The 21,520-nt window shown below is 37.4% G+C and overlaps 3 protein-coding genes across 6 annotated transcripts; 2 read left to right on the top strand and 1 right to left on the bottom strand.

Moving 5' to 3' along the window:
• Nucleotides 1-1,266: 1,266 nt before the first annotated feature.
• LOC113213960 (ribosome biogenesis protein BRX1 homolog) lies at nucleotides 1,267-3,786 on the bottom strand. Its single transcript, XM_026433190.2, has 7 exons — nucleotides 3,574-3,786; nucleotides 3,232-3,387; nucleotides 3,001-3,121; nucleotides 2,791-2,915; nucleotides 2,449-2,584; nucleotides 2,270-2,364; nucleotides 1,267-1,854 (listed from the first exon to the last, which is right to left on the bottom strand). Exons 1-7 carry the CDS (start codon nucleotides 3,691-3,693, stop codon nucleotides 1,369-1,371), a joined length of 1,239 nt encoding a protein of 412 aa, XP_026288975.1. The 5' UTR covers nucleotides 3,694-3,786; the 3' UTR covers nucleotides 1,267-1,368.
• A 265-nt stretch (nucleotides 3,787-4,051) lies between these two features.
• On the top strand, nucleotides 4,052-7,022 carry LOC113213949 (saccharopine dehydrogenase-like oxidoreductase). Its single transcript, XM_026433178.2, has 9 exons — nucleotides 4,052-4,197; nucleotides 4,918-5,086; nucleotides 5,181-5,368; nucleotides 5,452-5,581; nucleotides 5,650-5,705; nucleotides 5,776-5,906; nucleotides 5,981-6,218; nucleotides 6,295-6,462; nucleotides 6,540-7,022. Exons 2-9 carry the CDS (start codon nucleotides 4,918-4,920, stop codon nucleotides 6,726-6,728), a joined length of 1,269 nt encoding a protein of 422 aa, XP_026288963.1. The 5' UTR covers nucleotides 4,052-4,197; the 3' UTR covers nucleotides 6,729-7,022.
• A 293-nt stretch (nucleotides 7,023-7,315) lies between these two features.
• Nucleotides 7,316-20,909, top strand: LOC113213923 (zinc finger CCCH domain-containing protein 13). Of its 4 annotated transcripts, none has more exons than XM_052271111.1 (21): nucleotides 7,316-7,410; nucleotides 7,491-7,639; nucleotides 8,324-8,428; nucleotides 8,526-8,664; nucleotides 8,766-8,882; nucleotides 8,970-9,506; nucleotides 9,592-9,903; nucleotides 9,993-10,113; nucleotides 10,200-10,398; nucleotides 11,131-12,099; nucleotides 12,716-12,873; nucleotides 12,963-13,217; nucleotides 13,304-13,426; nucleotides 13,560-13,681; nucleotides 14,026-14,259; nucleotides 15,095-15,238; nucleotides 15,353-15,579; nucleotides 15,684-15,945; nucleotides 16,028-16,185; nucleotides 16,295-16,559; nucleotides 16,680-20,909. In XM_052271111.1, exons 3-21 carry the CDS (start codon nucleotides 8,328-8,330, stop codon nucleotides 16,872-16,874), a joined length of 4,638 nt encoding a protein of 1,545 aa, XP_052127071.1. In that variant the 5' UTR covers nucleotides 7,316-7,410; nucleotides 7,491-7,639; nucleotides 8,324-8,327; the 3' UTR covers nucleotides 16,875-20,909. The 4 variants fall into 4 exon arrangements, with proteins under 4 accessions (XP_052127071.1, XP_026288937.1, XP_052127072.1 ...); XM_026433152.2 differs by having other exon boundaries at nucleotides 11,020-12,099; XM_052271112.1 differs by lacking the exon at nucleotides 11,131-12,099 and having other exon boundaries at nucleotides 7,319-7,410.
• Nucleotides 20,910-21,520: the final 611 nt, after the last annotated feature.

Here is a 21,520-nt window from a genome sequence, read left to right as displayed (position 1 = left end):
TTTATGTAATGTTGGGTTTTGTCCTCAGCATTTCTTCAAATTATAATATTGTATTTTCCCTACTTTCATTATGTGATTGTGTATGAACCACTGCTGTATTATATTTCTTAATCAATGCTCAATATGGTAGTAAAATTACCAGGAGCTATGACCTTTGACTACAGATTGTCAATAACAATATGTTTAGAAACGAGCAGGACTCGATAAAGAAAAGCATGGGCCTTTGGCTTCAACACATTATTTGACATGAGAGGGTGCTGCCTAAAAAGTGATGATGTTATTATAAAATTAATTTAGAACATATTAATATTTTAAGGAATCTTAGAGTTTCCAATGCTCACTTGTTTTAAAGAGGTTCGAGTTTAATATTGCCCCAATACATTGTAAAAGACTGACAATGATTTTAACAAGGTTATAGATAGTCCAGGCATCATCATTTAGGCATCTTGCACTGATTTTTATAGCACATGATTATTGTTTAGAATCTACTTCATGAGAAACTTAACTGGGCATCTAATTTTTGGATTTCTAGTATACTTTAATATTTACTTGCCATATAAAACGAAAAATGCTACCTTATTTGAGTTATTACATTTGCTGCTAAATTTGCATTGGAAACTCTACAAAGTCGATAGATGAAATCGATATTGCCATGTCATAATTTAAGTCTATTTGTAAATGTTAAATGTAGAAATGGGTGCTTCTGCTCCCAACAGGCTAGCGTTTTGTTTTTGCTCCATTCCAATCATCAACTAATTCTGATCAAGTGTGTAAATGAGATGATAAAAAGGTTCTTTTGATTACTAAGAAAATCAGCTAATATTACTCACAATAAGTTAGACCTGTTGGGGGCAGCAACCATGAAAGTCAGGTGTTTGTAATGAATGTTTTTAACTTGAGTGCTTGAGCTGTGATTGAATAAACTGTGTGTACATAGAATGCCAATAAAAATAATTGGTAAAACTGTCATACTGAGGAAGTTCCTAAATTTCTGTCACCCTACTCTCATAATTGAAGATATGCCTGTTGTTTGCCTCAACTTAAACTGTATATCCGTTAAGTTTCCAACAAATCTATTTCATGCTAATCTACCTCAGTAGAGAACCAAGATGTGAAACACCTTGACTCCCTCAGCTGCACAAATAAACACCGATTTCCGCACTGTGCTGAGCGCATATTGTGTGTCTCGTGATTGGATATAGCTTTGGTTTCACAATTTTCAACTCTTAAGACATGAGGAATCTTAACAAAAAAAATAATTACAAGTCATGTAGCAATATCACATTTATCTCACAACTTCATTCACAATATGCATCAATAGCAACAAGCACTCTTTCCAAAGATCTTGCTGACAAACACTTTGATATGTCATTCATTCTGAACTTGTTTCTTTGCTTTCTTCACCTTGACTTTACCTTTTTTGACCTTACTTACTGTTTTTGCATCATCAGTTTTCCTATCTTTAGCCTTTTTAGAATTACTTAATGTAGACTTGTCTGTTGCTCCTTTCTTTCCCTTAGGAGAAATACCATTAGACTTGGGAGACTTTGGTGTTTTTGGAGACTTCGGAGATACCTCTACATCCGACTTCTTGGCTTTTGGCTTTCCTTTCGGAATTGACTTTTTTTTCTTAATGGGTTTGTTGGTTTTCTCAGCCACTTCAGCCACTTTTTCTTCTTGTTCTTTTTCTTTGACAAGAATTTCTTTTGCCTTCTCAAAGGCATCACCCACAAATATATCATCATCATCATTGATACCATAAGTTTTGCCTGGCTTGTTGAGTTCATGGTAGGCCTTCTTAGTGACTCTACCAAGATATTTGGAGGCTGCACTTTTGTTCATGAGCCTTCGGTGCTAAAAAAGAGAAAAGAAATGATAGAAACTATTTAAAATTGGCATTAAATTAACAGATCCGTAACTTAAAAAAACTTCGAAGAAAACAAATATTGGGCAGTAACACCAAAACAAGATGTTACAGGGAGTTTGTTAATTAATGCAAATGCAACAAAAACCAATGACATAAGTACGAAACAAAAAGTACAGCAACACTCAGTGCGGGTTGACTATTCTATCCAGCTATTTTGCAGGTCTGTAACATGAATGCTGAACTAAAAACTATAGAAAAATAATAGAAATTAACTGATAACAAGTAGATACAATATGTACTTGTCAAAAGTTAAAATTGAAACTTAAACTTTTGTCCTAACTTTAACCATTGACAAAGCTAAAGTCCCTTGATAAAATGAGGTTTAATTGAGAAATATCTTACCATTGCCGGGGATACATAGTGAGGATTTTCCCACAGAGTGGCCCCACCAAAGCTACCATCAAATATTTTGATAGGATTTAAAACAAATCTCGGACCTGCAAGCGCCAAAATAAAGATTACAAAACAACTACCTTTAACAACAGGCAGAAAAAACATCACTAACAGGTATAGAAATTTACCAATTTCAGCAAGAGCACCATCTTCAGCCAAAATCTGATAGTTACGAAACCAGATACGATTGTCAAGGATTGAAAAAGTGAGAACATGATCAACAAAAGGCTGACTCTTAGGATGGCCATTTGGTGTGCCAAAGATCTGGAAAATAATACATACCAAATTGTAGCTTACAACAGAATAACAGTTAGAATAAGCTTACAGGCTATTTCCAAACTACCATAGAACAGACTGCCATGATACGCGCCGAAAATTCAATCTACACAATGGCACTGACAAGCCCACATGGGCAGAGGTCGGTAGATATTTTCACACAACAGTTTGGAATAGGGCATAGCTTCTCATACCTGAGTTAAAAGTTCTTTTAACAGAAGGTAGTGAGGTTCCTCATCAAAGCTCTTGTCAAATGATAGTAGTGGTCTGCTTCCTTTTAAACAGTTGCCTGTTAATTTAAGTTCTGCCATGGTATACACTGTAATAAGACAGAGATACTAATGAATATAACATATAAAAGTACAGTCAAATCAAATTGTAAAATAAAAAGGAAATGTCCCAACCATTCTCAACCAAAAATTTAGCTGAAGGTCCATTAGATGCATTTGCCAGCCACATGTAGAGGTCTCGGTGAAGACGTCCTTCTAACAAAATTGCTTTGTTGCAGTTCCGCATTTCACACACCTGCGAACAAATAATTGGACGTAAACCTTGGAAATGGTGATAACAAATGAATATTCTTGATCTCAGAGAGACAGGAAGAGAGAGACAAGAAGTATAATTAAATAATATACCTCGTTCACAACAAATAGATTTTCTCTTCTTTCTATTTTGTTCTCACTGCGGCAATGAGGCAATAACGTTCGTAGGTCAGCCATAAGGTGTCTGTCTCTGTGGTTTATTCCTCTGGCAGCAAAAACAAGTACTCGCTGTTTGTTGATCCATTTTGACTGTAAAGTAGATATCAACACACAATGAGAAGAGCAATCCAAGAACAAAGTTGCCTGCGTCAGTTTATTGATCTAATTCAGAACCCACATATAATAAAGATACAGTGCAACAGATGTATAATCGGTACACACATGTATTAAAAAGTCTTAACCTAACTTCTACACAATATATTTCTTGTATGTTACCTTCTTAGGAGGTGGTTCGTCAGAGGATCTGGTTGTTGGGGGTAACTCAACTTGATCTTCTTCATCGGATGAGTCATTTTGAACAAAGTGCTTCCTTTTCTTTCCTATTTTCACACCCATATTTGATCAAGTTCGAAACACACGTGTATAACTTGCTTGTTTGTGGTAAACTGACCACAGCGATGCGATGCGATGGCGGACAGAGGGGGCAGGGGCAGAGGGGGCGGGGAGAAGGGGGGACTGGACAATATTCAGATGTGTATTCCCCTGAATTTGTCATAAACACGTCCTACCACACCTGCACCAATTTAATTTAAATTGTTTCGTGATCACTAGAGTGCAGGAGCCACTGTATGTATGGTATCCTCGCTCAAAATAGACATTGTCTAAAATTTAAATTTTACAGAACTGCTTATTCGTAGTCTCGCGTAAGTTGTAAGTCAACCCGATGGAAACTCTGAATGAGAGGACGTTGGCAGCCGTGCAAAAGAGGGAAGGGACGAAGAGGGGAGGATATAAAGTTCTGTTGCGCAAAGTGACAGTGTTCATTCACAGGCACAAGCTTATAGTCGAGCGTCGAGTTGCTTATCAGTTTCGTTTGCCCGCAGCTCATTCCAAGTAAAGGTGAGTACTGTCCCTCGACGGCCGACATTGGTGGTCTTGTTGTTGCGACTACTGTATGACGCATCCGTGGCGTTAATTTCACTGGCCTGAAACTTGCTTATTGTGTTGACATTGTGCCAGTCGACGTAGTTTGCAAAGTCTGTATTCCTTGGTTCTTTACGCTCGGTGCGTGGGTGTGGCCGACAAATGCTATATCAAGTTAAGCCAAGCCGAACGCGCAAGCCCAAGCCCAAGCCGAAACTCAAGCCCGATGCGACGAATTTTTCGGATTAAAGTAATGCCAGTAACACAGAATTCTTGCCCCAACAAATGCACTTAAATACACACTAGCTGCGGCAATGCGCGTAAAAATGAACTCTGAAAACACTAAAAACATAACTTAGATCCGAAAAATCCGTCGCATCGGGCTTGAGTTTCGGCTTGGGCTTGGGCTTGCGCGTTCGGCTTGGCTTAACTTGATATAACAAAAGTACCGGCGGAGGGTTCGGTGGTTTGGTTTAAATATTTCATGTCTTCCGGTTAGCGAGCGGTATGCTTTTTGACGCATGTGTTTTCTACTATCTGAAATATGGCCTGCTGCTTCTAGCAACGACAACGTAGCGGTGACGGCCCAGCCTCTAGTGCCTGTTACAGTGACTCTGTGGATTATTCAATCTTTGACCCTTTTATCATATGATAACAGCTTTAAGTTCACTACTCGTGGCATTTTTATTTTTCCAGATGGCTGCTAGGTTGGATTTTATAATCTTCGGTGCTACCGGCTTTACTGGTCAGTACACTGTTCAGGAATTAATCAGGATTTCTGAACAAAAGCCATGCACATGGGGAGTAGCAGGGAGAAACAAAGAGAAACTCAATACTTTACTGAAGACAGTTGGGAAGAAAGTGGGTGCGTATGGTTTACATTTTATTTATAATTCCTTAAAATTGTATTTTCAATTTATCAAAAAACAATGCTTAATGGATATTCCAAAACTTTTCAGGTAAAGATTTGTCATCTGTTGAAGTTTTTATTGCTGACGTTGATGATGCTAAGTCTTTGGAGTCAATGGCATCCCGGGCGAAGGTGGTAATGAACTGTTGTGGCCCATACCGTCATTGGGGGGAGCAAGTTGTCAAAGCTTGTATTGCTGGTGGTGCTAGTCATGTGGATGTTAGTGGTGAACCTCAGGTAATTATTTTCTGACCGTAATCTACCTTTTCACACATCACATATTAATATCTAATGTTATCTGATTTTCTTTAATAAAACAGTATATGGAGCAAATGCAGTTAGAATATCATGATGCAGCACATCAAAAGGGAGTTTACATTGTCAGTGCCTGTGGATTTGACAGCATCCCTGATGATTTGGGCTTGGTGTTCCTTCAGAACCAATTCAAAGGTATGGAAACTCTAAGTTGGATGAAAACATGTCTTGTTTCAGTTATTCATGCTCCTTTTTATCCCTAGGTGACCTGAATTCTGCAGAAGCCTACATTGATGGGAAAATAGAGGGACCTGTTTCCGTAAGTATTAGAATAGCTACGCTTTTGTAAATCCTTACCTTTTTTAAATATGTTTTTTCATTTGTTTTAGGGTGCTACACTTCATTATGGAACATATGAATCTGCTGTTTACGGAGTAACCCACAGAAATGAGCTTAGATCCCTGCGTCAAAAGCTTTATCCAACACGGCTCCCCAAGCTGACACCTGTTCTGAAACCACGGTAACAACTATTTCCTGTATGAGGATGTCATCCATTTAACTGAAACTTTGCAATTAATCTTTCTGTATTTGCAGTGGTGTTTTGTTCAAGAGTGAAGTTCTCAATAAGTGGTGTTTGCCATTTTTGGGAGCTGATCGCGCCGTAATGATGCGCTCTCAACGCTTCTTTTATGAAGTTGATAAGAAGCGTCCAGCTCAAGTGCATACCTACATATCTATGCCATCTCTTCTCAGTGCTATTGGTACAATTCTCTTTGGGATAATATTTGCAACATTTTGCCAGTTTTCTTGGAGTCGTAAATTACTTCTCAAGGTGATTTCATATTGATCTATTATTTTCACTCTGGGCAACTTGTCAGTACATTAATGTGAGCATAATTTTCTTACAGCACCCAAAATTTTTCACAGCTGGATTAGCTAGTCATGAAGGACCCTCTGAAGAAACTATGAACAACACTCTATTTTCTGTCACCTTGGTTGGTAAGGGCTGGGAAGAGAAGGCTGCTCAACCTCTAGATGCTCATGATGGACCACCAACAAAGGAAATTACTGTCAAAGTAAGCTTTATAGACCTGCATCAAAATTTGAAATTTTTTAAGTACTTTTTCTCTCTTTAACTAGATTTGTCTTTCAGGTCAGTGGTAGAAATCCTGGCTACGGAGCCACTTGCACAACTTTGATCATGTCTGCATTTATGATTCTTCATGAATCTGATAAAATGCCATCTCGTGGTGGAGTTTATTCACCTGGTGCGGCATTTGCGAAAACTTCCATTATAAGTGAACTGCACAAAAATGGACTCACATTTGATGTTATTTCTTAATCAGCCAACACAGACCATACCGTTGTAAGACTGATTGGCATTTTTTAGTATTTAATCAAAAGTTTATAAAATAGACTTACTTTTAAGATGAATTAGTTGTTATAATCCAAGTTCTAACATGTTTATAGGATGTACCTACTGTGCACGGGAGGGTTTAAACTTTTATAGCTACAAGCAGTAATCAAGGGTGATGCTCTACCTTTTAAATATTTTGTGTTACATGTAATTTAAATATTTTTTCTTGTTAGTGAACTAGGTGTTTTAAAAGAAACATTAAAATTTTTATGTAAGAGACTTTATTTTTTCCATTATGAATTCCATTCCACCGTACACATACCTGGAACAAGATCATGAGTTACTGAAAACCAACTAAACCGTGCTTCGGACCACTCACACTTCTTCCTGCAAGATTGGAGTTTAAATTCCTTCCTAGATTGAATAACACACTGTTGGTTTTGAATGTTGAGTTTCCCGCTGCGACTTGCACTATCGATCTAGCAACAGAAGTTTTTCGTAGTTGGGTAAAATAGACCACAAGAAAAAAAGGGCGGGGCTTGTCGCACTCTTAATTTCTCATAGTCAACTTTCCTGAACACTAGGTGCAAAATCAAATTTTGGATAAGCGATCAACACACTGTTTAAACCTCGTATTTGAGTATAAAACTAATTAATTTTCTGCAATGTAAGATCCATCTTTGTTAATTTTAGATTTTTAGCAGTGAGGTGGTCTTGTTTATTTTGCCTTATCCCATTTCTTTACAGTTTGTTGATCACTTTGGATACTACACTGATGGGCGTATTGTGGTCATGTAAAATGGCTGTTACTACAGGATGTCAGTAAAACATGAATGAAAATGTGATCTTTATGAATTTCTGATTTATTTACCCAGAGGACTTGCACCTGTTTTCATGTAAGTACTATACTGTTCTTCACTATGTTGTTCTCTTAATTTTGGGGGACTTAACATCCTTACGGGAAGCAATTGTTCGTTTGATTCTTGGTGGGGATTGATTACTTGGAGAACCTATGCGTTTCGTCTACACATTTGTTTATTTCTTACCACAACTACACTTTGCAACTTTTAAATGATATCTTGGACCTCATCTGGTTCTTTTTATTGATTTAACCAAACACTACAGAGGCTCTTTTAAACTAATTTAGGCTTTTAGCCACGATTGTGGCCAGTCATGACAGTATCCGGATTTGTAGTGTTTTGACAATTAACTACTTTGAGTTCTGATTTTATCGGAGTTCCTTCACACTATTATCACCTTTGTCATCCATGCACTTGATGTTCAAAATCCCTGCACCTATAAATATCGAATACCAAGCTGCTTTTTCGTGACAACAAAACTTCTAATAAATTCTCCTTTGTATTTTCTTCTCTTTCTTGTAATTTTGAAAATTGATTGTGACTGTATTTGTTGCTTTCAAGTTAATGAATACATAATCTCCTGTCAATCTCAGGTCTACCTCTTTGAATTAAATTTATTGAAAATAACCCTAACCTTTTTATGGAGTCCTATTCAGTTCCTCATAAATAGTATTAGGTACGGCATGTGTCTTATTTTATATCTCTTTTTCTCATTCGCAGCATCATGGAGTGGGTAGAGATAATCGAGCCTCGCACCAAGGAGCATATGTATGCAAACCTTACTACTGGAGAATGTGTTTGGGATCCACCTCCTGGTGTGCCTGTGTAAGTTTCTAAAAATATAATTTCTTGATTTCTTGTTTGTTTCTTAGTCAGCATATTAAGATATAATTTCTATCTGAAATATTTCATATTATTTCAGAAAAAAGACAGACAACAACCAGTGGTGGGAATTGTTTGATCAGAATACATCCAGGTTCTATTATTACAATGCAACTTCCCAGAAAACAGTCTGGCATCGACCTCAAAACTGTGACATTATACCCCTTGCAAAGCTGCAGGTAAGTAATTGATTTATGACATTGACTAAGTTAATACAGAATCGTCTGAAATTGTTGGGAACTTTGTTATTTGAAACTGAGTACTTTATTTTGCTTTTCAGACCCTAAAACAGAATACAGAGCCAGTTGTTGACGACTCAGTGTCATTGACTGACAAGGAAACAACTGGGACACAAACACCTGGTCATACTCGACGAGATGACAAAGGATCTGGCATGGTGATTGTTAAATTTTCTGACCTAATTTCCAAGGCTTGAGTTGTAATTTATTATTTCTAAACTCTAATATCTTCTTTTTTTCTGAAGGAGCCCAAACGAAATGAAGCCATTCGTCTCAGTACACGCAGTATGCAGTCTGTCAAAAATTCAGTCAATAGTGAAACTCAGACCTCGCCTCTGGCATCTCCACACATGAACAGGAGACCTCACCATCATCATCATTACCATCACAAACATCATGCACATCATTCTCAATCATCTCATGTTGATAAAGAAAAACATGAAAAATCGAGTAAAGAAAGATCTGCTGAGAGAGATTTGATATCTGATAGCCGTAATCCAATTGCTGATTGGGAGAGGGACAGAGGAATGGATCGAGACAAAGACAGAGAAAGGCGAATTGAAAAAGAGAGGAGAACTGAAAAAGATAGAAGGGAGAAGATGCAAGAAAGGGAAAGAGGGCACGAATGGGACCACCGTAGTGAAAAGGAGAGAAGATCTGAAAGAGATCGTCCATCTGATAGGAATGAACGAGAGAATAGAGAGAGAGAGCGCTCTACAGCCACAGGCACAGGCTCCACTTCAAGCCACCATCCGTGGCCAAGTAGAACAGCCCAATCACAGGTATGGTCTTGTCTTCGTGAAGTATAGTTTTCTTCTCATTTCTTCCTTAAAATTCGATCAATGTTATTCGTTGCTTCTTACACAGGATTCTGGAAGATCGAGCGACTCAAGCTCAGTCTCCCATAGTAGGACATCACTAGAATCAAGTGGTTATCGCATGAACGAGTCACCCCTTCATCAAACCAATAGAAGTGATCGTTCAGAAAGAACTCAACGGTCGGAAGTTGGAGATAGAAGGGACCATGCCGAGAGAAATGAATGGACTGAGAAATCTGAACGCTCTGATCGCCCTGAGAAAGAAAGACCCGACCGACTTGGGCTGCGACCAATTGCTGCCTCCACTAGCACTCCTTTATTCAAAAAGAAACCTCTAGGAGAGGTGAATTCGCAGCAGCAGGTATGAGTTTAAGTTTATTATAAGAATTTTAATAGATTTCTCTGACTTTCAACTGATTTTATCTATTTTGATGATTAAATAAAATATAGTACCAGAAAGGAAGTCTTGACAAGTATGGGCTTCTTCCAAGTGGGTCTTCAGGAAGAGATCCGCCTCAAACACAGAATTTACCTAAGCAACGCAGTTTTGATGTTGAATGCATTACTGCAGGTATGAACTTAAAGTGCACAGTTTTACTCACCTACTCACGTTTTTCTCGACTGATTAGACTTTGACTAACTGTCTCTTTTTTTCAGCTGGAGGAGCTTTTAGCTATGATGGACGACACAAAGTTCCTACCCCTAGCCAGTTGGCGAGGAGTTACAGCTTCATGCAAAAGAGAGAGAGAGAAAGAGAAAGGGATGGTGATAGAGATGAAGATGACTCTATGCACGAGAAATATTTCATGAATCCAGTGGCGATTCGTTCTGTAGAGTCCACCCCTCAAACTAGGAGGTACGTAAAATTTGCATCATTTACACTACTGCCAGTGCTTGTTGTTGCACGCAAATAAGTTCTTGTTCCGATTCCAAGCTAGGTTCTTAATCATATATATTTACTTATATATATTTTTATTATTTTTTGTAATTGCTTGAATGATTGTTTTGTTGAAGATATTGTCGCACATTCATATCTCTCTTACTTGATATGGTAGGTGTATGCATAGATAGAAAGTTTGAAACCTGTATGTTCTTTGTTGCTTTATTCTTATTATTCTTTTAAAGAAGACAACCTTTTTATTTGTGACATTATTTGTTGCAAAGTTTTGTTTTTGTATTTTTGCTTGTGGTATTAGTGCAATTAGAACATCAGGATTGTGATGTCTCAAAATTTAAAATTTTACCAGAGCCTTTCTAATTTTGAAGCATTTCATACAGTATTTATTTTTTATTTGATAGCTGATATACTTGTTTTTATTCAGTGTCATTTGCTGATAATAATTTTTAGCTTACAATTGTATGCATGCACCTAATGAAATGGCAGTGTAGCTTGTATTTTATGGGTATTTGCTAATTCCTGTTATTGTTCTTGCTTTTGTTTGATTTTGCATGTGCATTTCCCAATTATGTTGACCAGGAAATACCATCACAGTACCGCCGAGCATCCAGCACTCCCTACTCCTAACATGTCCCGTAAATCCTTTGTGACACGCCCTCATCATTCACAACTTCCGCATTCCTCTCACAGTTCGTCTTCCCACTCCCGAACCCGACGCAGTCCAGCTACTGGTGCCAGCTTTCGTAGTAAAAACACTGGAGAAATTTCTAGCAGTGATGATGAATCAAGTGCATCACTGTCACTCTCTGCTTCCCCTCCTGCTATATCTCCATTGTCTCCTCGTGCAAGCATCAGGACTCCATCACATGGTAAAGCAACATATCCTCCTGAAAGAGAACCTCAAAGTGCTCGAGAAATGAGGAAAGCTTTTGAAGATCTGAAGAAGACCAAAGACCACCAGGTTGCCAAGGAGAAACAACTTAGTAGTAGAGAACCGAAAGACCAAAGGGATATGAAGAAATCAAAGGATGCTTCAATCTCCATACACAAGCAGGATGCAAAATATTCAGTTAGTGAGAGAGATTTATCTGGAAGTAAATCAAGAAATCTTGGCGGAAAAGCCCCACAAGAGATCGAAGGGAAGGCCATGAAGGATGTGTGGGAATTGAGAGTTCCTCATAAAGATGTTGCTGTTAGCATAGCCCCTGAGTATAAGGATCCATATGATAGTAGAGAACGTAGGCCAAGAAATAATACTGAAAGAGATATACGCTCTTGGGAGCCCAAGGATGCAAGAGATTCAAAAGAATCCCGGGAATCCCATAAAACAGCAAAAAGTACCAAAGACTCAAGAGATTCCAGCTTTTCAAGAGACATTCGAGATGTGAAGACTACAACCCAAGGAAGAGATGTAAGAGAACCCCAAAACAAACTTGATATACATCAGTATTGGGAATCTGAAAGAAATACCCATGAAAACCGAGGAAGCAGAGACACTCAGCTGAAGCCGAAATCATGGGATCGCAGTGGAACCAAAACCATTGCTGAATCCAGAGAATCTAAAAATAGTGCTACAAGTACCAAGGAACCCAAGACAAGTGTTGCTGCTACCCGAGAATCCAGAGCTGTAGTTGCCGCCTCAGACAGATCTTCTAGCACGTTAGTATTGTCCCATCCTTGATTTGGCCGCAAATATGTTTTTTTGTGCATGCCTTTTGTCACTACTATCCATCCTGTCTTTTCTAATGCATTGCTAAGGCATGTTTCTGCTCCTCTCTTTAATGTATTTAATTTGGAGATTTACTTTCATTAGCCATAAATTAGTAGTCTGTAGGCTTTTCCCTAAGCATGGTGTCTTGCATTAAAAAAAAAGATTCTTGTTGATTGTTGTATGATGCAGTATGTTAACCTACAGTTGTAGAAAGGAGGAGGTTGTTTAAATTGTGTGTTTGGTACAGTTTTAAGGACTAACTGTATCAAAATTCCTAGTATGAGTGTAGCAATGTAACACTTTCCATTCGGGCTGAAACCCCATGTGGACCCATCACATGGGAAGTATTAAAAAGTCTGAATTGCTACTAATGTAATTAATGGTGGCGGATTCTTGTTTTTGTGTGATATTCCGGTATCTTTTTGTCTCGGTTGTTATCACAACCTCTTTAATACCGTCTAACAATGGTTTGCATGATATCTTTGTACCTAGTTTTGATTTTGTGGCTTATTTTTATTATAAATATGTGTTGTTTTTATTAATATCAACCCATCTAATTTTCAGGAACAATGGTAATAATAAATATATGTCTGAATCTGATGCTGACAATAACTCACCCCTCTATTCCAATGTTGACTACCCGTCATATATTATGGATTCAGAGAAGCATTCTCATCTGCTGCCATTACAGCAGTACATTTTAGAACAAGCCAAACTCTCAGGTATAAATATTTGAAAGTACATGCTGTATATATATACTTGTTATCAATGTACTAAAAGTTGTTATGTTTCTTGTGTTGTTTCTGTTCAGGCTGTTATCGATTTGGAGATCCATTAAATGAAGAAGTTGATTCTCTCCACTCTGATGATGAGGATCGACTTTCAAGGTCTCGACCCGAAGATGATAGCGATGAATTTGCTGATGATGAGGGAATGAGCAACCAGGGTGACTCCAGTTCGCAGGAATATTTGGATGATAGCAACTACTTGGAAGAGGAAGAGGATGATGACGATGATGATGATGACGAGGACAATAGTTATGTTTCTCATAGGAAGTACTTGCCTTGTAAGCCAAAATACAAATTGAAAACTTCTTTAACATTATCTTTTATTTTGGCTTGTTTATTGATATATATTGCATGTATCTTTTAGCTGATCCACAAATGCCCGACTATGTTGATGGTCATGAAGCAAGGATGGCCTCTGGCAGTTCAGGCCTTTACTATAATACTGGTATGACTGCTCATGGAAGCCTGCAATCTAATCAGAGACCAGGTATGTATTGATTCATCTAACAGAAATCTTGTTCTCGTATAACTACAATATCCTTAGACATGTAGATATGTACTTGTACACTCACACCAGGTTTTAATCTATTTTTTATTTTTTTCATAATTTTGTTTGGCAGGTGCTCTTAATTTACCACAAAGTGCTCCCCAAGAAACTGTCCATGCATCATTGAAACGAAAGAAGGATGCACCTCTTCCACCTCCACCTGCCTTGTACTCCCCAATTATGGAACGTCATGAGGTAATACTCAATGTCTGGTGAATTACTTGCAAGAGCTAAAATTAATGTAGATGAAGTTTTTTTCTTTCAATTAAAATCCGTTAGAGCAGAATGTATGTGTAGACTATCAAAGCTGAGAATCTTGCATAACATAAGAGCATGCTACCACTATGTAGTATCTTATGGAATTCACTTTTACTTTCATTCATATTTTAATTTGTTTTTTAGTGTTTTTTTTTTTTCATATGGAAGTTTTTGGCGAGTCAGAATTACACCATTTTCATTACTTTCTACTCCCGCACCATCCCTGTTTAAGTTTTCTTTTTTTTTAAAACATCCACATATTTTTTCTGTTATTTTTACAGTTTGCCGTTGGTCCTCTTTCCCCTCAGTCTGATCCTGGTTGCCCCTCGTCCCCAAGGCCCTTTCTATTTCACACTCCAACTGTTTGTTGCTATCATCGTCCAATATCACTACCGATCTCTCCAGCTCCCTCTGTACCCCGGTCCCCTGCCCTGCCATGCCCTGCCCACTCCTTTGTTTTTCCCAAGGCGTACCTTCCAGTGATTGGCGGGCCCGTGTCAGTCCAAATGTGTCAGGTACAGATAAATTGCAATCCCTCCCACGGTGCATAACTCCTTAAACAATGCGCTTTTGCACCCTATAATGATAGTCTGTAAATATTTGGCCAAGCTGGCACTGGAATGAGGTTTGCACTTATCTAACTTAAGCCTGTTAAGCTGTAAATTAAATTATATTTTACAGCTACCATGAAATGGCAGGTTATTTGAAATAGTATTTGTTTGTAGTATGTTGCAGTGCTTGTCCTTTTAATAAAGTCAAGCCATAATAAGTCACTACTGAATTGCTCACAGTGGAGTACAACTTGAGTCATCATATGCATTTCAATATGATCCTGAAATAGTGACATTTTCTGGATAATTTCTGGTACTTTTTCCTAAAACAGTATTACATATTACATAGATTACTATTTGTACAAAGTCTTGCTAGGTTTGCTTACATGGAGCTTTTTTGCATGCATTTTGGGTACACATTACTGTTAACAAGATCACAACAGCTTTGAGGCTTTGCGTACTTTATCAATAGCAATAGCTAGTGGGAATTTTGAAGAAAAAGAAAAAGAAATATCATTTGAGAAACGGGTAAATATTGGTATGGAATAAATTTGTCTACTTAATCAGATGGGTTTACCTAGTAAGAAACATGTAGCTTGCAAATGAGTACTTATGTTACAGATTTAGAATCTATTGAGTCAAAACTTGTTTAACTTTATTCCTATTAATTAATTAATTTCTTCCCCCCTCTCCACCACCAACAGCTTCAACACTTTAAAATAACCTACTCTGTAATCTAAAATGATAAGAATATGGATATTATTGGGAAGAGGTAATCAATTGGTTGTTTTGTTTCCAGGTGTCTCGCTCTGCACTCAATCGAGAAAAGAAACAAGCATCTGATAGTGACATTGAAAAGTATGCTCAAGACAATCTTAACATTCACAAAAAGGGTATCTTTCGAAAGAAATTTTCTGTCAGAGATATGCTCTCATGGTCAAAGGTAACAAGACCAAACTTAGGATTCCTGAGTGTAGTTTTTTAAATATAACGACACTACTGTAATTCTAAATGGTTGTCTGTTATTAACTGCTGAATTTTTACTTATTCTCTACAGGATCCTATCAGGAAAACTATGCTTGTGCTTTCTGATAAAGCTTTGAAGAAAGATGCTTGTGAATTGTTCAAGTTGATTCAAATATATATGAGTGACCGAAAAGCTAAGGTTGGAATGACACTAAATAGTGTAGCTCTGGACATTTGCAATATAGGATATGGCAAACCTGCCCTAAGAGATGAACTGTACATACAAATATGTCGTCAAACAACTGAAAATCCGAGGAGGTAAGTTGTCTATTCAAAGGTTTTTGTCAATACAACTCTACATTACACATGTAGATTTACCAAACTTTATACCTTAAACTTTAATACCTTCTTTCCATGTTCAGAGAAAGCTTGCGTAGAGGCTGGGAGTTAATGGCTATATGTTTGGCATTCTTCCCACCATCACCCAAGTTCCAATCATACCTTGATGGTTATATGAATCGTCACCGTGATCCTAGTTTCGATTTCCCTGAAGTTGGAAAATGGCCTATTCATGTACAAATCAGTCACTATGCAACTGTTGCCTGTAAGCGACTTGATCGTATTGGTGTTAGTGGGAAAAGAAGTCCAAGAAAACCTTCTGTAGAGGAAATTGATCAAGCAAGGGTATGTAATAATTTTATTTTTCTCAATGTTACCCAGTTTATTTTAATAAAATTTAACTCTTAAATCATTAAACTTTTCTCAGATTCAAATATTTCGTCCAAGTATGTTTGGTAACACACTTCAGGAAGTTATGCAAGTTCAAAGGGAACGGTTTCCACACCGCAAACTTCCTTGGGTGCAAACTGCTTTATCTGAAGAAGTGCTAAGGCTTGATGGAGCTCGAACGGAAGGGATTTTCAGGTAAATATTCCAAGTTGAAGGGCTTTGATCCTTATTGTGTATGTAATTGTCTTTGTGTATAGTGTGTGTCTGTAGTACATGCTGTTACATATTTTGTTCCCTTTTACAGAGTTTCTGCTGATGTTGATGAAGTGACAGCCCTTAAGTCTCGTTTAGACCATTGGGAACTGCCTCAGGATGCTTCCACTGATGCGCATGCTCCTGCATCTCTCCTGAAGTTGTGGTACAGGGAGCTGTACGAACCACTTATACCAGATGCTCTTTATAATGAATGTGTTAATTTCCATGACCAACCTGAAAAAGCAATAGCAATTGTGCAGCGTCTCCCAGAACTAAACCGTCTTGTTTTGTCCTATCTCATTCGTTTCCTTCAGGTGAGCTCAATAATTACTTTATTTCATAAAAATCATGCTGTACTGTCTAAATTTGCTAAAATCTCCTCAACGATGTAGACTGATTTTGATTTTGTGTTTTTTTTTGTCTGTTTTTATTAGATATATGCAAGACCAGAAGTGGTTCAGGTTACAAAGATGGATGCCAGTAATCTTGCCATGGTCATGGCACCTAACTGTTTGCGCTGCACTTCAGAAGATCCTAGGGTAATTTTTGATAATGCCCGTAAAGAAATGGCATTTTTACGCACCCTTATTCAAAGTTTGGATACTAGCTACATGGAAGGAGTATTGTAGATGGTTGTGAATACCACTGCTGAAAAAGACTGACAAGATCCGCACAAAAGCCATCACGGAAGTTTTGTCTAATGTTGATCAGCTCAACAAATCTGTTCTATTTTCTTTGCATTTACAGGATTACAAGTTTTCAAAATAGTATATATTATTCATTGTGTTACCTTTTTCGTGACTTGGATTATTATATGCAGTATGTACGATAATTGAAGTAATGTCTACTTGCCTTTTGCCATCTTTATTTACTCTTAACGCAATACTATTGTACTCTACTTAATTTTAATATTCAGCTTGTTTTATTCCTTTTACTTATTTATTACTGTACCCTACATCTTTACTCAGGCTTTTAAATGATCATCAGAAAGGTTCTTGCTCTTGGTTTGTGATCTTGAAAGTGGCTGCATGTACCACAAAACAATTATTTAGTCATATAACCTTTGTCATATTTACCAATTCTCTTCCTGTTTTATGAGCAATGCTATCAAAATACAATTTTATAGATGAGATACAACCTTGCTTGATTATCTTTCGTAGTACATTTGTCATGTCACGTTGGATCTTTTCTCTTCAAGTAAATGCAGTATTTGTAGGTTTTTCTGGTTTCAAATCTGCTAGGTCTGATTTTGGGGCATGATATCATGATCTCTGGATTTAGGTAGCTATTTCCATTTCCCTTTGTATTTCCAGGATTTTATTATATGAACTAGGAAGTTGTGCTGATTCATTAGACTGACATTAATTTATTTTAGATCCTACGGTATCTGCATCTACTCTTGCCAAAGCAAAATCAAAGTCTTTTCATTTTGAGGAACCAGGTTAAAAATTTAATGTATTGTCAAAATCTTTTTTCTTAATTAAGGCTGTTGCGAGTTTGGGGTGCTAGTTCATAATTTATTTGTCTTATGGAAACATGAAACGCAACAGATTTTAACGAAGTCCTCACCTTAGCCAATTCATTTTAACATACAAACATGTGATCTGAAAACACTCCAATTTGTTTGTGTTTACTGAAAATATTGTTTTGCCCGTATTTTCCCGCTTCACAAGTGAAGCTCTTAATGCAGGCAGTTAGGCACTTTGCTAGGAGTTTGTATTCTTATTTTCCTTAAAGTTTGTAGATATGGACTTGGTTTCATAATTTGCTTTGTCAACTAACTCAATATTACGTTCTTTTATTTGTGTTTGTGTATCAAGACCATAATATAGATTAATAGAATTCGCTTAATCTAAGGTAGATGATGTACTGAAAGACATCTACTTAACACATACTAACTTTATTTTCTTTGTTAAACTTTTTTTTGTCATTAACTTGGTAAGTTGACAAAGACTCTCAGTGCCAGTGGAGGTCTCTTCATTTTTAAGTATTAACCCATATTTTATTGAGGTTACGACCAAACTGACAATCTTGAAGATTGTGTAGATTTTCAAAACTACCGTACTGTTGAATCTCATTCATGGCACGTTGCTTGAAGTATTTATCCTATATTTTAGTTGTTACTTACAAGTTGTAGCATTACGTCTCTTCTTGTCTCTTATTTGATATTTAGTCTGCTGAGAATATGCTTGTGTATTTTAACTCTGTGCTGCATTTTATTATTGTAACTCTTAGCTTCAGCACTGAGGCCATTGAAAAACACAGCATTTCAAATTCCAAGTACATACGTATTAAAACATTTAAAAATTGAGAGTTTTGTTTTGTATTTGTGTTGTGGATATGTGGGTTCATATATTTTGGACAAAATGCAGGACATCATAGTTTGACAGACTTAGGGTACTGCTACCTTGTTACAGTTTATGTATATAATCTCAAGCCTGTTTTTTCATGATTGTGGCAACAGTGAGGTTTAAAACCAAAGATATTTTCTTGTTTTTTTTTTTTTAATGATTTTTCTTGATCAATGCAGGGTCAAGGTACAAATTTCTACCCCCCTCTGTAGGCTAAGAAACTTTATTTGCAGAAGATGAGGCTTATTGACTTCCATGCCAGAACTATATTAAAATGCAAAAGGAGGGAAACTTTGTGTTCCTGTCTATATTTTTTTCAATATTTTCTGAATCTGTAGGTATGGACAGTTCCTAACATTTTTTTTTTCTTTTGCACACTTATTTTTAATTTCCCACTAGTATTTAGCGGTATTTTCTCAACTGAAGTGTTGTGCGTGAGCCTTCCATGGCACAAAATTCACTTGATGCTTGACTTTGCTTGCTGATAGCGGATGAAAAAAAAAGGGGGTCATGATGTTTGTTGAAGAGACTGTTCTGCTCTCGAGCCTCTTATCTTCATTCTTACATGTCAAAATTAATGTTGGCCTAAAGTTTTGGATCACATTGTAGAGAGGTTCTCTCCATCGTGGTGTGGATGCAAGGCAGCTAAATTCCAAAGCAGCTTGAAGTTCTTGGTGAGCAATAACAGTATAATCAGTTATATTTTGTACACTTCGATACTTAGATGTAGGTATTGTGCATACCCTAATTTGATTGGTATGCCACATTATGTATATCTGTTTTCTTTTAGACTTTATTTTAATAACTGTACAGTTATTTTTATTGTTACTAATCAGCTGAAAGTATGCTAATCCCAATGTGTTCTTTGAGCTAGTTGTGTTGTTAGGGAGGTAAGCTCTCATGATAAAGGTAGTCATAATATATAAGATGCTATAGATAGTTAGGTACAAGCTCTTGTACTCACTCTCAGATCTTGTCCTATTTATGGAGTGTTATTTTAGACTGTAGGTTGAGGCATATTTTAATTCCTTTCCTACTATGTGCTAAACTTAACATGCTGGTGCCTCCATAACAGAAGAATATTTTGAATGCACCAAGATCTATCAACATTAGTTAAAACGCTCAAAACGCTTATGCAAGTGGTTATTTTAGAATTCTCAAGGTTTCTTCAAAAATAAAAGAAACTAAATAATAGAAAATTTTGCTTATTTTGTAAAGAAGTTTATGCAATGGAAAAGCTCATATCAAAGCTTTTGGGTTTGTTTACTTTTGAAGATGGTCAAAAGCCTGTTCTTATTTTAAACTGAGACTAAGAAGGTCTTGAATTTGTAGTGTCTACCTACATGCCAATTTTCATTGACTGTTGTATTGGTAAGGCTTGCTGCTTGGTGATGTGCAGAGATGTGTGTTCGTCTTTTAGGTTTATAGGAATCATTTTCTGCATCTACTGTCTTATACAATTGAAGTGATCCGATACTTGTGAATTAGACGACAATATATACTACATGAGCAAATGTATTTTGTACAAGGCTTGTTTTGTTAGGTCGGTTTGTCCATCATCAAAAGGTTTACTCTAGGAATATTTTGTTCATCTTTAGTGCTCTTAATTGCAATGTTATTCTGTTAATTGTCAATATAAAAGTTGCATGAGTGGCTCTTCATCAGGAGGACAATGTAGATTCATCAGGGTAATGATTGTCAAGTTTCATGTTAAGTAATTCTCAATATGTTGGCTTAGTTATATTTGTTGAGTAAATTTTATCAGAGATTAACTACCCAACCGCATACTAAAGAGACCATAGAAGTCACCTTTAACAAAATAGAACTAAAACTAGTTTGTTCTGTTTCTATTATTAAAGTTAGTCGCCCAGTTAAATCAAATTACAGTATGACAAATAGGCAAAACAAATAGTAAATCTCTACTGACGTATGTGGATGCATCTAATAAATTGAAAACACTAACCTTAATTTTAGCCCCTCACTTTTGACTGTTTTCTCAATCATTTTCAGGAAAATGCATGGAGGCATATTATTTGCCCTCTAGTCCTAGTCTAGTCATAATAACAGTTGGAGTCCAATCATTGTTTCTCCTTCTTACCCTGTCTGTATTCTACATTGTACTTCAGCTTCATTAGTCACCACTGTTTAAATTTCATCTTCAGGATGTTAATTTAATCTTACTTTAATTTTGTTTTCTTTTTAATTTGTAAAAGTTACCACCATCATTGCCTACTGTTACGAACCATGGCAGCCATTTTCCATATTTCTGTATGTTTTCATTGGAAGTATAATAATATAAATCCCGTGATAGCACCACTTTCTTTTTATTCTACCTTGTTCCCCCCCCCCCCCCCATTACCATTTCCGCCACGTTACTTCGTAACGTGCGTGCTATCCCTTGCTAATTCTCTTTCCTCACAGACGGGCCACTCGGTTCGACCGAGCCCAAGTGAGATTCCTTTCCCCCGAGACGGAGCTGCCTCCCCATTACCACCAGAGATTCAATTCTCCAGTCACTACAAATTTTGCCCCATCTCTTTTCCCCTCCCGCTGCTTTGCCCGCTTCGACCGCCCAGCGCGGATCCTCGCCCGCCTCTCCTTTATTCACGGCCGAATGCGTCCCCGCCACCGTTCCTTTTCTCATTCCCCCTCCTTTGCGCAGGGAATCATCTTTGATCAACATTATGACTTCGTTTTGCGTGAAGCGATTTTCTGTGGCTGCGGCTGCATTCCCCGGCGTAGCACCCCCGGGCAAGGCCAGGCGAGGCAAAGCCCGATGGAGCCGGGCAGGGTGGCAGGGTCTGCTCTCCGCCACGCCACGCCAGCACCAGAACGGAACGGCCTGTGTCAGCGGTATTACTCTTCCCCTCCCATTTTGTGGGGAAAATCGTTTACCGACGATTTAGTGGTGAGAGCTCCCCCCC

This window comes from Frankliniella occidentalis, unplaced genomic scaffold (genome assembly GCF_000697945.3).
Source record: "Frankliniella occidentalis isolate FOCC.00 unplaced genomic scaffold, Focc_3.1 Scaffold150, whole genome shotgun sequence".
Classification (NCBI taxonomy): Eukaryota; Metazoa; Arthropoda; class Insecta; order Thysanoptera; family Thripidae; genus Frankliniella; species Frankliniella occidentalis.
Note: the sequence above shows the minus strand (reverse complement) of the source record. Positions and strands in the feature narration are given on the sequence as shown.